Source organism: Gracilinanus agilis, chromosome 3 (assembly GCF_016433145.1).
Source record: "Gracilinanus agilis isolate LMUSP501 chromosome 3, AgileGrace, whole genome shotgun sequence".
NCBI classification, from domain to species: Eukaryota; Metazoa; Chordata; class Mammalia; order Didelphimorphia; family Didelphidae; genus Gracilinanus; species Gracilinanus agilis.
This window is the reverse complement of record NC_058132.1, coordinates 680,438,069-680,454,180: the sequence shown is the minus strand read 5'-3', so window position 1 is coordinate 680,454,180 and position 16,112 is coordinate 680,438,069. Positions and strand designations below refer to the sequence as shown.

At 41.1% G+C, this 16,112-nt stretch overlaps 1 protein-coding gene across 1 annotated transcript in view; it reads left to right on the top strand.

Annotated features, from left to right (window-relative positions):
• The first annotated feature begins 2,433 nt into the window (after positions 1 to 2,433).
• The window catches only part of CCDC39 (coiled-coil domain containing 39), a 40,723-nt gene continuing 27,044 nt past the window's right edge, over positions 2,434 to 16,112 (top strand). The window contains exons 1-6 of the mRNA XM_044667778.1: positions 2,434 to 2,523; positions 4,577 to 4,696; positions 6,526 to 6,672; positions 8,368 to 8,526; positions 10,334 to 10,426; positions 10,822 to 10,950. Coding sequence (XP_044523713.1) covers positions 2,434 to 2,523; positions 4,577 to 4,696; positions 6,526 to 6,672; positions 8,368 to 8,526; positions 10,334 to 10,426; positions 10,822 to 10,950 — 738 coding nt within the window. The remainder of the gene's footprint in view (positions 2,524 to 4,576; positions 4,697 to 6,525; positions 6,673 to 8,367; positions 8,527 to 10,333; positions 10,427 to 10,821; positions 10,951 to 16,112) is intronic.

Here is a 16,112-nt window from a genome sequence, read left to right as displayed (position 1 = left end):
CTTCAGATTTGCCATTTCTTAGTCTGTATAACATTCCACAAGTCATGTGCCAGAATTTGTTTAGCTCTTCTCCACTGGGTGAACTCTGACTTTATTTCCAGTTCCTTATTACCATGTAAAGTGCTGTCCTCAATATTTGAGTGGCTATATCTTTGTCTTTGACTTCCCTCAGGAAAATCCCTAGCAGTGAGATGTTTGTCATTTTAGTTTTTAAAAAAAATCTAAATTATTTTCCATAATGGTTAAGCAAATTTATAGCCCCATTGACATTGTATTAGCACTCTCAGACTTTCAGCAGTCTCTCCAGCATTATTTCTTTTTCATCTTTGCCAATTTTCTGCACTGCAAGGGGAAATCTTAGTGTTGTTTTGATTTGCATTTCTTTTATTATTAGACATTTGGAGCAATTTAAGTGGTTAAGAATTTGCAGGGTTTTTTTTTTTTTTTTGAGAACCATTAGTTCATATACATTAAACACTTATTTTTGGAGGAATGGCACTCCTTAGGTATTTGTGAATCTTAGATAAGATCCTTAGATAAAATCTTTGATGAAAAAATATTTTCCCCCCAAACACTGATTTCTCTTCTTGTCCTAGTTGTCTTGGTGTGTTAATTCAAATTCAAAAATTAATGTTATAAAAACAATCTGTTTTATCTTTTGAGATTGCCTTTATCTGTGGTTTGGTTATATACACTATATAAATGTACAAAATACAAGTATGCATACACATAAAAATATTGTTATTGTCATTCAGTCTTGTCCAACTCTTCATGACCCCATTTTTGGGTTTTCTTTTCTACTTTTTCTTTTAAACCCTTACCTTCCGCCTTAGAATCAATACTGTATATCAGTTTCAAGGCAGAAAAGTCGCAATGGAGGTTAAGTGACTTGCCCAGGGTCACACAGCTAGGAAGTAGCTGAGTTGACTTCTCCATCTTGATGAAGAATATGATAAAACTATGTATGTGCCCTGACAGTAAATGCCCTGAAAATGTTCAACGGTTTAGTCCAGCCCCCCAAAGTCGCTGAGTTCTTATGGATCACTCCAACTCTGTCTTCTTCCATGTGTCCTGGTGTATACATTAAGCTGTTGAGGAATATTTCTTATTGCTAGGCAGAAGTCTCTTCCTTGTTGCCCAATTCCAGAGACCTTCTCCTTTCTTTCTTAGAATATTATAAAACCTGTCACCTTCTCCTTCCTGGGCTGAGTTCTGTCCTGAATCCCGACTCGTGTTGTTTTCTCTCCCTCAAAGTCAATAAGCAAAGTTGCTGAGCATGCATGCTATGGCTCTCTGGTTTTTCAGGGGAACCGGATACCTGATTTTTAAGGGTTAACAGTACTTAATATTTATTGCCTGATGTCCAATGTACACATAAACGCCTATAGCAATATGCATTTACACACATCCATAAAACATACAAATGAATCAATGCATTCACAATAAATCAATTAAGATTTTAGCAAAAAAAATTAAATATGAAAAAAATTGAATAAATGCTTACTACATGCCAGAGATAATATGCAATCATATAAATATATACAACAAGCACCTTATAGGAGAAAGCAGTAGTGGGGGGAAGAGGCAGGCAAAGGGTACCTGCAGCATGTGGCGCTGGAGCTGAGTCTTAAAAGAAGCCGGGTTAATACAACGGCATTTTAGGCATGGGGCACGGGCAGGGCAAAGGTATGGAGAAAGAAGATGAGTTTCTGGTAGGCCAGTGTGCAGGACCCTAGCCTGTGGGGAGGCGGGTGATTAGCCCAGAAAGTCGAGAAAAAGCCGGGCGTCCCATGCTGAGCAGAGTCGGGGGGAAGGTCAGCCCCAAACGGGCTGTTCAAAGGGAGGGGGCTGAGACTGGGCGTCCAGACGATCCCGAGAAGTTTCGGAAGGGGCAGTTTCGGCTGAAGGAGGAGGTCGGCTGCGGGCGAGAAGGTTAGAAGGATAGGAAGGAGGTTGGCAGCTGCAAAGAGACCCGCACTAGTTTAGGGTTCCAGGGGCTCAAAGGGAGAGACAACTCCCAGGGCAACGGACAGTCAGTTTCTAAAAATAGGCTCTGGCCGCTTAATAGGGCCAGCCATTGGTGCACCACGCTGCACGTGCTGCCCTGATGTACCAATCAGAGAGTCCGTCTCCGCCCCTCCCTGCCCGGTACATCGGTGTTTTGGATCCTTTGGGGGCGGGCGGGCCGGACGCCAGTACGTGGGGAGGCGGAGCCGGTAAGCAGATTAGCCAATCAGGCTCGACGCTCGCAGGCCTCCGGCCCGAGGAAACGACTCAAACGTGCCAGAAGTCCTTCCTCCCGGCTCGGGCCCTTCCTGTTTGGTAACCAAGGACGCTGAGAGGTTGCTAGGGCTGCTGGGGAGAGCCAGACTCCAGCTTGAGGAGTCTGATCAGCTAGTTTTAGGACTTGTCGCCGCCGCTGCCGCTGCCACCATGAGCCAGGATTTCTTGGCCGAGCTGCACTGGGAGGATGGCTTTGCCATCCCAGTGGCCAATGACCACAACAAGGCGCTCGAAAATAAGGTGAGCCGGGACTTGGGGCCAGGGGCGTAGAGCAGGCGGAGGCCGGACCCAAGGGGCTTGGGTTCAGGGTCAGGAGGCTAGACATAAGAGTTCTGGGGCCAAGGGTCTAGGTTGGGATCCTGGGATTGGGGGTCAAGGGGCTGGGTTGAGTGGGTCGGGGATCAGGGGGCCTGGGGCTAGGGTCTGAAATCTAGCACCGGGGGGGAGGAGGGGGGGTCAGGGTCCGGAGTCCGGGGTCTGAAGGTCGTGGAGCTGAAGGGTCGAAGTGCTGAGGTTAGGGGTCTGGGGTCAAGGTCTGAGATGTGAGATCTGGAATGGTGGTCAGGGGACCAGAATCATGGTCAGAGACCGTGGAGCTAGGGTCATGGGTCTAGAGACAGGGTTGGGGATCCTGGGACTGAAGGGTCAGGGGCTCGAGATAGGGATTCTGGGGACCAAAGTTCTACCTCCTGGGTTTGGGGATTGGGGGTTAATGTTGGAGATCCTGGTTTGAAGGGTCAGGTTCCTGGGATGGGGGACTGAGGTAGGAGTCAGAGTGGAGGGAGGAAGTTGAGGGTCAGGATAGCCAGCATGGGGTGGCAGCTGTGTCCATATTTCCTGGCCTTGAAGCCTGTGCTATGCATTTCACTCCACGCTCTCCCTTTTCCTCTGCCCACATTATTTTGGTGTTTTAAATATTGGATCAGTAGCATACAGACGGTCTTGGGTTTAGGAAGTTTGGGGTTCAAATCCTGTCTAAGACATTCCCAGCTATGTACCCCTGGTCAGTTCTATTAACCTCTTTGACTCAGTTTCCTCATCTATAAAGTGGGGATAATAGTAACATCTATTTATAAGAGTTGTTGTGAGGATCAAGTCAATTGAAGTAATCTATGTAAAGTGCTATGCAAATTGTTTTGTAGCAATTTGTATTGTTTATTTAGCGCAGCTAGGTGGCGTAGTGGATGGAGTGCTGGGCTTGGAATTGGGGGTATGGGAGTTCAAATCAGCCTCTGACACTTATTAGCTGTGTGACCCTAGGCAAATCACTTATGCCTCAGTTTTCTCATCTGTAAAGTGAGGTAGAAAAGAAAATGGCAAACCACTTCAGTATCCCTGCCAAGAAAACCCCAAAAAGTGGCACAGAAAGTCAGACAAGACTGAAAACAACTAAACAAAATGAATTAAACTCTGAGGATCTACAAAGTATTCTCTGGAGAAGTTTATATTCTCTCTCATGACAGCAGACATTTGTATGTGCTTAGGATATGGGCTGGACTTGGCATTTTATTGATAGAGAACTAAGTGAGGAAATTCCCTTTATTTACCAAGGCAAGTTGGTAACTTTTCACTAACTTGGAGTCCTAGAGAGTTTTCTTTTAGTGCTCCTCCAGGATTGAATGGAAACTTGGTGAGATGTTGAGAGGACTTTTTAAAAAGTACAGTTATATACCTAGAATTGTAAAAACAAATCACATGATGCAAACTCTTTCCCTCCTTAAATACTTTCCTCATCACTTGTTATTCATGATTATAAAACTATGCAGAATAGGTTCAGAGCCACATTTTTAGTGTGCTATGGGCAGTGGGGGTGGGGGACTGTGGTGGGGAGGCTTGGTTGTCCTCTTCTGCTTTATTTCAACTGCCACCAAATAATAATCTTAGTTTTGAAGTACCAGGAAGGGGAAACTTGGACTTGAATTGACTGGGTTTGCTCTGTGGCTGGAGGCACCCTTAGATTTACTCTGATCATTTAAAGACCTGGTTTGGTTTCTTTTGGGAATCATTTTGTCTTGAGAGTGCAGTTTTTCAGTGGGAAAAATACATTTTTGAAATATACCTTCTGACTCCTGTGAATATATTAAAATTGATTTCCATCCTACTTTCTGCTATGTTGATTTCCTCCCTCATTATCATAAAGTGACAAAATTGTGTTTTATAATTTAAAAAAAATGGATTTTCAAAGTCCAGGTGCATATGCAGAAAAGAACTTTTGATTTTTACTAAGATTGGAATCCTTGAGTACTTGTATGGAGCAAATAGGGTTCCTGCTGATCATGGCCTTTGTTTACAGTTGCTGAGAATGCACAATGAGAGAACAACCCTGCAGGACCAGATCTCTGACTACGAGGAGAGAATTCAAGCTATGAAAAGTCATTTAAAAAATGTCAATCAGGAGTTTTCGTTCACCCAGGTAAGAACATGGAGCTGGCAGAGCAGTGATCCAATCTTACAGTGCTGAATAATCCTTAACCTAATGGTGAAGAAGACAGATGGTAACATCCTACTAGTTCTGAAGGCCCCTGGATTTTACTAGAGGCAAGAAAGGTCAGCGTGGCAGACCTGTGGGCCTTCTGCTTTAGCAGAGGTGGGGCCATCTTTACCACTTGGCAGGAATCAAACCCATTCGTTAGAAAGTTGTACTACATCACCCCCATTATCCTTTTCATCTCTGGGCATCAGTGACTAACTGCCTGCACTGATAGATGGGTTTGGATCATGGCTTTGGAGCTGGAAAGGACCTTCGAGGTCATCTAGTTCAAATTTCTCATTTTATAGATGAGGAATGGAAGCCCACACTGAGGCAGTGATGTGCACAAGGTTCTGCAGATAGTAGCAGAAGATCTGAACCCAGGCACTGTCCTGTGCTACCAAATAAGAGATAGTATGCTCTGGTGCCTCCAGTTCTCTCTCTTTCCTTACCCTTGTTATTATAATATTCTCAGTAGAAGAGGGAAAGCAGCAATATGACATAGTACCTAGCAGTGATAACTTTGGGTTTAGAAAGTTCTAGGTTCAGATCCTGCCTCAGACACTTCTTGGCTATGGTGACTCTGGGTAAGTCATATAACTCCTTTGTTGTTTGTTTTTGTATGGCCTTTATTTCCAAATAGAGGGTGTCTCCTTCCATTCTGGGAGAAGCAGAACCCAGACCTCCTGGAACAGCCCAGGGTTTTCAGGGTAGGCATGATGATAAGAGAGGTCCCAAGGAAAGAACATTCCTTAGCCCAGCTCCTGGCTATACCAGGGTCAAGATGGAAGGTGAGAGAACACAGGGATTTGTTCTGGTGTCAGGTTTTAGGAGAATCATCAGGAAACCTGAGAATCTTTACCAAACCAATATCATAAAAATTGTGTTTAGTGCCCAAGGCCTTTGGGGAGTGGTCAGAAAGCCCAGAGAGGTCTGAGCTGTTGCTACAGATGGACGGGCATTTAAAACGCTAGGTGTGGAGATGGTATAACTGACTTGGAAGTGTTACAGGTTAGAGTCTGTGAGTCATTAACTCAGAATTCAGGAAAATTCCACCATTAGCATTATCCTCTTTTCCAGATGATTGCATCTGGTCAGACTCCTTTTTTATTTTGTTTTGAGGAGAATCTTTCAGTAGTGAGTTATGGGAAATACTGATCTGGGAAACTCAATTTAAATCAATCAGATATGGCTCAGAATTTCAAAGCCTGATTTTTATGGTAAATTCTTTTGGCTTGCTCTTGACCAATGTTTTTGGTCTGGACCTGTGATTTCATTAATGTAGGGAGTTTCTGAAACTCCCTAGCCCAAGGCAGATAGTCACCCAGTCTGCAACTTGTTGCCCTAGGGAGCTGTGTGGGGCACTGAGAAGGGTGGTGACTTTATCTGGTTCATCCAGCAAGTATGTGTTAATGGTGCGATTTGAACCCAACTCTTGACTCTGAGGCTGATCCCTTCTCTACTAGGGCATGCTGCTCCTTGACCAAGATAGCAATGGGAAACTATTGCCATCAATATTTTCTTTGGGTTTTGCCCCAAGATAAAATATTCCATGACCATATCCCTGACTAGGTCATGTTTAAGTGAATCCTATCATGACCAAGTCTGACCTGGCACCAATTTCAAAAGGATGAGAAATAGTTTAGCAATGCTTAGACCTTTTTTTTTTTTTTTTTTTTTTTTTTTTTAAGTCTCTTAGGCTCCCTTTTTGTGGGAGATATTTTGATATTAAAATGGAATGTTTTTTCTCTCTTGTAAATATTATTCTGCAGTCTCTTTGCAGAGCCAAAAAGAATGAGATTGAGACAGAAAACCACTTAAAGGCCATTGCCTTGAGAGAAATTGGACGAGTGAAGGATGAGATTCGCCGAATGGAACATGAAATGAATGCATTCAGAGAAAGAAAATCTGAAATAGAAGTATGTGGCCTGATCTTATTTAATATTTTATGCTACTGATAACTTTCTGATAAAATCTTTTCTAATCTTTGCAAATAAAATGCATTGACTCATTTTCACAGTGGAAGGAGAAGAGTTGACAGTTTTGTGGTATTCGTGAGTTGTTTTTGTAGGCACAAAGACAAAAAACCATTCTTTGAAATTTATACAGATTAGTGTAGAAGATTATACACTGAAGGAAGGCAGGGATCTTCTCTCTCTCTGCTGTTTATCTCTTTTCTTTTTTCTATTGAACTTTTATCTTTTTTAAAAATAAGTTTTTATTGATATTTTCTGTTTCTTACAGCACCATAGGTTAACCAAGTATTCTTCCCCTCTCCTTCTCTGAGAGCCATCTCAGATGACAAATAGCATTTTCAGAAAAGGAAAAAAAATCAGCAAATCTGATCAATACAATGAAAAAGTCCTAACATATGTACAAATGTGGGGACCTCCCACTTCTACAAAGGGGGTAGATTGGGACTGTCTTCTCAAAGCTCTTCATTCAAGTATCACATGATATTTATCATTTTTTTACATTTACTTTTGTTTGTTGGTGTATGTTTGTTCTTCCCATTTACATTGTTGCAGTTATTTGGATATTTTATTTTCTTGACTCTGCTTACTTCACTCTGCATCAATTCATATAGATCTTTCCAGGCTTCTCTGTATTTATTACCCTTATTTTTTTCTTATTCCATTATATTCATGTAACAATATTTGTTTAGCCATTCCCTAACTGATGGATATCTACTTTGTTTCCAGTTCTTAGCTATCACAAAAAAAATATGCTACAAATATTTAGAGTATTGGGGGACTTTTTTCTTATCGATAGATTCCTTGGGGCACAAACCTTGTAATGGAGTTTTTTGTTCAAAAGATATGGACATTTGTCACTTTATTTGCATAATTCCAAATTGTTTTCCAAAATAGTTGTACCATCTCATAGCTTTATCAAGAATGTATTAGTGTGCTTATCTTTACACAACCCCTTCAACGTTCCTGTTTTTACCATCATTTTTAGGGTCTGAGATAAAGCCACAGAATTATTCTGATTTACTATTAGTGATTTGGACCTTTTTCTTATCATTGTGAATTTTTTGCAATTCTTTTGAGAACTGTTTGTTCATATCCTTTGACAATTTGGGGCATGACTATTAGTCATATGACTGTTTATATGTCTTGGATACCAAACTTTTATCAGAGAAATTTGATATAAAAATGTTTTCTCCTTCTACCACTTCTATTCCTTATTATCCTAGGTATATTAATTTTTTGTCTGTACACAAGCTTTTCAGTTTCATGCAATGAAAATTATTCATGTTATTTTTTGTAATTGCTTTTATCCTTTGTTTAGTTTAAGAATTCAGTTTCCATGATTAGCTGTCTCTTCTTATTTTTAGTAGTATAATTTTTAATATTATTATCATGTATCCATTTCTACATTGTGGAATGCACTATAAGTTGTTAGTCTGAGCCTGATTTTCTGCCAAACTGCTTTCCAATTTTCCCAGAGGTTTTTAAAAAATCATATAGATATCTATATAGAGTATACAATATTAGATATATGTAAATCCATGTTTGCACATACATACAGCCAAGTAAAGCTGTTTTGAAAGCTTTTTCATTTAGTTTCTTTACATGATCAACACATTTCATGTTTTTTTTTGGAATTAGAACGCTATATTTCAATCTTCTCAAAAACTGGAGTGTTTGAGATGTCAGATGAACTGGGACCAACAAGCTCTGGAGGCATGGCTAGAGGAGTCTGCTCATAAAGACAGTGATGCGTTTGCCCTCCAGAAGTACACCCAACAAGATGACAGCAAAATCAGGGTGATTATAAAAAGGCATTGTTAAGCTTGTGATGGAGAAATGAATTCTGAGAGTTCTGGGTATGAAAAGTCAATTTATTGATGAATCAATTAATAATAAATTTATGATCAATGATTCTCTCACTGGTGAACACCTGATGAACACAATATTTGTTTACAATCTGTTTAAATATAACATTGCTGTTTTGAAGTCACAACTGCCACCAGTTTTTCAGGTATTATCAATTTTACTGTTTTCAAAATTTAAGCAAATTAGTACTGTCCAACTTGGTCTAACTGTATAGGTGGTTTAATTGAGAATACAATAGCTTGAAGAAGCTGCAATAATTGTTTTAAAAAAATCTCCAAAATGGAAATTAACAACATTGGAAATTAAGGACATAATAGTGGAAACAACCAAAACAACCCTTTTGTGGTTAAATCCCTTTATTTAACAATCATGACTAAGTTTATTTTCCAAGGCCCAGCCTACGAACCTAAGCTCAGTGACCCTTCTCTAGTAAGGTAGTTGCTTGAGGATGAATTCTTTGGCCATGACAAGCTATGAAATAAAGAAAAATAAAAAATTACCTCAGTCTTGAGCCACTATAGTGGTAAAGTTGGGAAGGGAGGCTGAGAGTACTAAGGGTATAGGATAGTTTTTAGCTTGTCCATGAGCATTAATTTAGGTGTTGGTTCCCTAAGTATGAGATTGTTGTCCAATAACTGAATGAATAGTGAGAAGACTCCAAAGCTGTCCTTGGTGAAGCAAATGAAGACGTGTCAATGGAGTTGATTTTAGGATTCCCCTTCTTTGGAGGTCTTGGAGCAAAGTCTGGCTAGGTATCTCAGAATGTGGATTATTATTATTATTATTTTAAACCCTTACATTCTGCCTTAGAATCAATACTATGTATTGATTCAAGATAGAAGAGTGGTAAGGGCTAGGCAATGGGGGTTAAGTGACTTACCCAGGGTCACACAGCTGGGAGGTGTCTGAGACCAGATTTGAACCCAGGACCTTCTGTCTCTAGACCTGGATCTCAATCCACTGAGCTATCCAGCTGTCTCCTATTTTTTTTTTTTATTGAGAGTATATTGGACTAGATGGTTGCTGAGGTCCCTTCTACCCAGAAATTCTGATTCTGAGAAGGACCATTGCAGAATATGAGGAGGTAGAGAAATTCCATGATGTCCAAATTAAGACAGTATATATTCTAATACTTGGGGAAATCAATGCATAGATGGATATTGGGGAAGATGGTGAAAATAGAAGAAAATCTGGTTTATCGGTAAGAAATGTAGGAGTCCAAAGCCTTTAGACTAGATCAGTGGTTCCCAAACTTTTTTGGCCTACCGCCCCCTTTCCAGAAAAAATATGACTTAGCAGCCCCTGTCAAATACTATCACCGCCCCTTTACAGTTATTCACCGCCCCCAAATGCACCTGTGGCCATCACCGCTCTCCTGGATAGCTGTAGCACCCACCAGGGGGCGGTGGCACCCACTTTGGGAATCACTGGACTAGAGAATACTCTCACCTATAGATCCTGAATGCTTTTTCTTGAGAAAAGAATAGGTGAGCATCAAATAATATGAACAAAAATGAAACTCATTTTATTTGAATAGAAAACGAATTATGACTGATGTGGACATCATTTCCTTTAGTCAGCAGTCTGTGTACAGTCAGATTAATCATTATTTTAGTCATTAGAGTGAGGCTATCCACCTATCTTTTAGTTTTCTGTATACTGAATAAATGTCATAGGACTCAGGGTCTAACAGTTTATTAGGCAGTGAGTAATTAACTGTTGATATTTGTGTGTGCAGAGACTAATGCTTCAGATAGAAAGACTAACGATCGATTGCAATGAAAAACGGAAGGCACTTGATGATGAATTGACGGAGACACTGTCTGCCCAGGTTGGTAAAGCTAGAGATGCAGCCCTCCATAACCTGCCCTGCTAGCTGTCTCCCCTGTGGGAATGTGCACATCATGAGAACTCCTGCCCCCAAGGGGGCTGCCGGGGCTGGTGGGGCAGATGAAATAATATTTGTAAAGTTCTTTGGAGAGTGTGGAAACTTGAGGGTACTCTTTGAGTGCTGCTGCTGCTGCTGTTCCTACTTCTCCTCTTCCTCCTCTCCTTGAGGGCAGAGCCCTTTTCCCTTTTTTTTTTTTTTTGTATCACTCAGCCAAGTTTCTGGCCTGTAGTTATCATTTCACAAATACTTGTAGACTTGACCGTCATTGACTTGAGCCTACTGTTTATCACAAGACTTAGACCTCAGAAGTATGCTTTTGTTGTAATATTTTGCAGATTGAGCTGGATAAAGCAGCCCAAGATTTTCGAAGGGTTCATGGTGAGAGGAAGGACCTCATTAAACAGTGGGAGAACACAATTGAGCAGATGCAAAAACGAGATAGAGACATCGACCACTGTGCTTTGGTAAATCACTTGCTCAGTCCTGCACTTTTACTAATATTTGACTCATTTACTTCAAACTGCAAAAAGAAATATTTAGAAAATTATCTCTAAGATGGATTCAGTTATTTTGGTTGATTCAGTTTCAGGTCAGTGAATTTCTAAAGTCTGGCCTTTGTGCTAAGTACTATCTTAGGTTCTGATGTATAAAGGCAAAAATGGTCTAGGCCTTCCCCTCAGTGGGGCTTACATTTGCTGCAGGGATACAAAGGGAAACAGGTCAATTCAGAGCCTGGCTTTAAGAAGTTGTGTGTGGTATTGATCATGCTAACAAGAAGAAACCAGCTAAGAAGACAGGAGAGTGATGACTGGAGCTAGAGATTCCCCCAAGCAATTGACTTGCAGCTATTCTACAGGGGAGCCATTACACAGGACAATAGAAACTTTGCTCCCTGGCTAGTGAGGTGACATGTTTCTGGTGATGGGTCCTTCTATACAAAAGCCTAAAATATGGTGGCCACAGAAGAGATGATGCTGGAGTAGAATCTATCAACTTGAGAGTTCAACTGGGATTGAAAGGTGGAAAATGTAAATTGGATGACAAGGAGACCTTTAAAATGACCAGAAAATTAAGAGAAAGACAAATTGGCCTCCTAGCCAATAACTAAATGGGTTTAAGGAAATCAGGAACCGAATCTTACACTCCATTGGCCAAAACAAATAGAGTAACAATAACATTGAATTAGATCCTACATATGGAAAGTATCATAGAATATGTACACAAAATTTTTATCATTGATCCAGGTTACTGATATCCTTTAGGCACATGCCACCAGACCAAGGAAAAGTAAACTTTACAAAAGTATTCTTTAATAAAACTGGTCAAAGTTGTCCTTTCTTTGCTTTATTTTATTTTAAAAGAACAACAAAGGACTGAGGATTTAATTTCCTTTAAGTAGGGAAACCCCCGGGAGGTTTTATAGGATGAATAAAAATGTTTCTATTTGTGCATGGCCAATTGACTGGTCTCTCTTTTCAAAGTGCATGCTGGGCTCCTTCATAGAGGAGAAGGTGGAGGGATTGAAGAAACACCTTTGCACTCTGCCAGTTATGAGAGAGACTCAAATGTTCCTTTAAAAAGCAAAAGAGCTTTAACAGGAAAACAAAGAAGAAAACAGATCTAAAGAGGCTAGAGTGGAGTTCTGCCCTGTGTCAGGAAACTGGAGGATGGAAAAATGTTCCCTGGAGACAAAGGGCAAAGGAACATTAAAAGAAATAAGTCAGAGACCTCCAGAAGGGGAGGGAGCTGTACTCTCTCAGGAAGAAGTGATGCTTTTGCTCCCAGGAAGGGGGATATGGAGCTTTAGGTGCTGCAGAATAGGAGAAGATTTGAGTGGTGTTGGTTGGGAACCAAGGCAGCCATTTGTCATGCTGATAACAATAGAGATCTGTCTGTCTTGTAGCATGTATCCAGTACTGGATGGAGAACCTTCAAAGGCTTGTCAGACTGGATGACTAATATTTATTTCTGGTGATTCACATGGGCACAAATAATAATGCCAGAAGATATTTACAAACCGTGTTCAATGCTTGTGACTGTGAAATCTTGGGCAAGAAACTGAAGGCTTTAGGGGCATAGGTAGTATTTTTGTCATTACAGCCAATTGAAGGCAAATGCTTCGAAAGAGGAAGATTTGAGAAGTAAATAACTGGTTTAGAAGATGGTGCTTAATACTGAGATTTGGATTTGGGGACCTCAGTAAAATATGGGAATGAGACTCCTAACAAGGAATGAAGCATATTGAATTTGTCTAATCAATCTTACAAATTTCAAAGAAGCCATAGCTGGGGTGGGGGTGATAGAGGTCCTGGTACTGGAACTGCCAAGGTATTTGCATCAAGGTAGATAAACTACCTTAGGTTCAATGGCTAACAAAGGCAGTAGAATGACAGTAGGGAGACTCTGAAATTCATAGGAGATAAAATCCAAGAGGAGAGCCAGCAATAAAAGCCACGCCTCCCTTCAGATATCCATGCAGAAATGCCCAAAGAAGGGTTAAGTAATATAAGCTACAAATAGGAATGAATAAGGGAAAAGCAGTGCTTACTGTGTACCCAGCACTGTGTCAAGTGCTATGGATACTAGTAGAAAAACCAAGACCATTCCTATGTTCAAGAGCATGTTCTAATTGGGAAAAGCCTAGAAATACTATGGGCTCACTGATATGGGGGAGTGGCAAGGCCTGGGACCCTAAAAAGTGCATTGGCAGGTCATAGGGCAATGCCAGGGTTCTGGAAGATGGAGGAGCAGGTAAGGCCTTATGCTCTCCCATCTTCCCAGAGGGGTGGCAGTGGGTGGCCCCCAGCCCATTGAAGCACTCTGAGCAGTCACATTGCTCTACTCTTATGGCAGCCCCAAATGGGCTCCCAGGGAGCATGGAGCAGATGAAGGGAAGCTAGCAGCTAATAAAAGGAGGAATGCTTATTGGGCATTGTGCTAAATGCTGGAGATGTAAAGACAAAGTGAAACCATGCCTCTGTTTTAGGAGCTTACTTTGTAGCCGAGTGACATGGACATATCCAAGTAGATACAGAATATACACAAAATAAATGCCATGTGGGAGGAAGGGCACTAGTAGCTGGGGTGGGTGGGAGGAGGAAGCAGATTAAGAAAGGCTTCATGGACAATAATGGTAGCTGAGCTGAGTTGGAAGGAAGCCGTGGATTCTGACATTGTGATAAAAAGGGGCATGATATAACCCAAGTCAAAATGCCTGCCAGCACTGGGAGGGGGAAGTGAGGGAGGGAGATCATTTTGTTCATATAACTTAGGAAAACGAGTAGAAATTTGTTATTACATGTAATTGGTAAAAAATTAAATTTTTTTAAATAAATAAAAAAAAAGTCATGAGGGATAACCAGTGTAAGGCCATTGAGGTGAGAGAGGAAGCATCCTGTGTGAAATCTAGCAAGTAGGCCAGTATGGCAGAATGGTGGAGTACTTGGAGGTCTAGAGAGGTAGGAAAGGGCCAGATTGTGAAGAGCTTTAAAAGACTAACAGATAAGAGGGCACTCCTGAAATTTATTGAATAGGGTACTAACACGGCCAGATTGTTGCTTTATTACTTGGAGGATAGATTGGAGAGGGGAAAGACATAAGAAAGGGAGACCAAGTAGGAGGCTATTGCAATAGTCTGGGTGTGCGGTAAGGAGGATCTGAATTAGGGTAGTGGCTTTGCGAATGGAGAAAAGGGACATATGTGAGGACTGGCTTAGAGATGGTATAGGATTGGACATAAACGGTGTTCGAGAGTGAAGAAAAGGGTGATATGAAGATTTCAAGCCAGGGTGACTGGTGGCATCATCAGTAGTAATGCGGGATTTCAGAAGAGGAGTGGGTTTAGGGGAAAAGATAACAAATTGTTTTGGATCTGTTGTTTGCCTATGACATATCTAGTTAGAAATCTGAAAGTTGGAGAGGTGAGACTCTTGCCTAGAACATAGCTGATCGAAAAAGAATAGGATACAGAGAAGGGGAACTCAGAATAGAATTTTGCATATTAAGAAAATATATTGGTGGGAAGAAATCTAGGAGCAAGGAAGGTGGTTGGGTGAGCTGGTGGAGACCACTGGGTTGAAGATCAATGTAATTAAGAATAGAAGTGATACTGGAGCATCCAGTAGACCTCCCAGAAGAAGGAAATAAATGACTTTAGGAAATAAGTCACAAGCCTAGCACCAGACAAAGCAGTATGGAGAATTACCTAGTCACTTACCCTCACTTTCTCAGCCCAAAGCAGAGGCCAACTATTGCTCGACTTGCCTCAATAATTATTTCATCCTTCAGTGGTTGGAAGAACCACTGGGGAATTAAGGATCTGATTCTTGCCAGTGAGAGAGAAGACTGATTGTTGGGGTGGAGATGATGGGAGCCAGAGGCAAAGGAACCACTTAAGTTTTGAATTTGTGATAGAGAAGTAGGGGCAAGCCAAGACCAGTCTGACATTCATCTTGGATTTGGGGAAACAGCGAATTGAAGAGCAATCATTAAGTGCTTGCTTACTCTATGGCCAACACTGGGCTGTGGGATGGTGAGCATTTTGGGAGGTCTAGAAAGAGCATGAAGTTCCAAGGGCTAAAAATCTAAAAAAGAAGTTTTTAAGAGTACCACAAACATTGTGAGGTTGGAATCCTGAAAGCACAGAGAGAAATAATTCCTATAAAGAGAAATTGACCAATAAGCAGGAATATATTAATTGCCTATTAGAGAAGTACCGGTTTGAATACAGTCCCAGAGACTAGCTGTATGACCCTGGGCAAATCATTTAATCTTTGTCTGCCTCAGTTTCCTCTCCTTTTAAATGGGGATAATAACATCAACTGTGTTGGAGAGCTGTTGCGAGGACAAATGAAATAATAGGTGTAAAATAATTAGCCCAGTGCCTAGCTTGTAATGGATGCTATAGAAATGCTTGTTTCCTCACCTTCCCTAATATTAGCCACTGCATCAGGAGATTCAAAGACAAAAATGAAACAACCCTACCTTAAAAGAGTAAGCTTGCGTTCTGTCGCTAGAGAGAAGAGATACATATAGGTACTTCGGTATGAAATAAAATCAGAATAATTTTGGTAGGAAGGTGCTACCAGCTGGGAAGGGGTGTGGGGATCAGGAAAGGTGTTGGGTAGGAGATGAGCTTGAATTGAATTTTGAAGGAAATTAAGGATTATGAGGCACAGGTAAGAAAAAAGTTCATCCTAGCATAGAGTAGGACACTGCTTAGGCAATAGCCCAGAGGTAGAAGTTGAGAAATAGAGGACTGAATAAAGAAACCAGTGTGGATGCACTGGGAACTCACCAGCCAATTTCAATTTTTAAAAATACCTATTTGAAGGATGGAAGCCAAAGGCCCTAACAGAGGATGAGTTCAAAACCATGGGGTGAATCTGAAAGAAAAGTGTCAGGAGGGCTAAAGCTCAGAATGACCTGAGATAGACTGGATAAGCCAAGGACAACCAGATGGCTTTGTTTTATTTTGTTCTAATCTGTATGTGGGGATAACTTCCACGAAGTACTACTCCAGTGTGTCCTCACAATGTAACGGGGAGCTGGCCACCTGGGGATGGATTCTTTGGCATGGCACTTCACAAGCAAAGACCAGCCTACAATAGCCCACAGTACTGTGTGG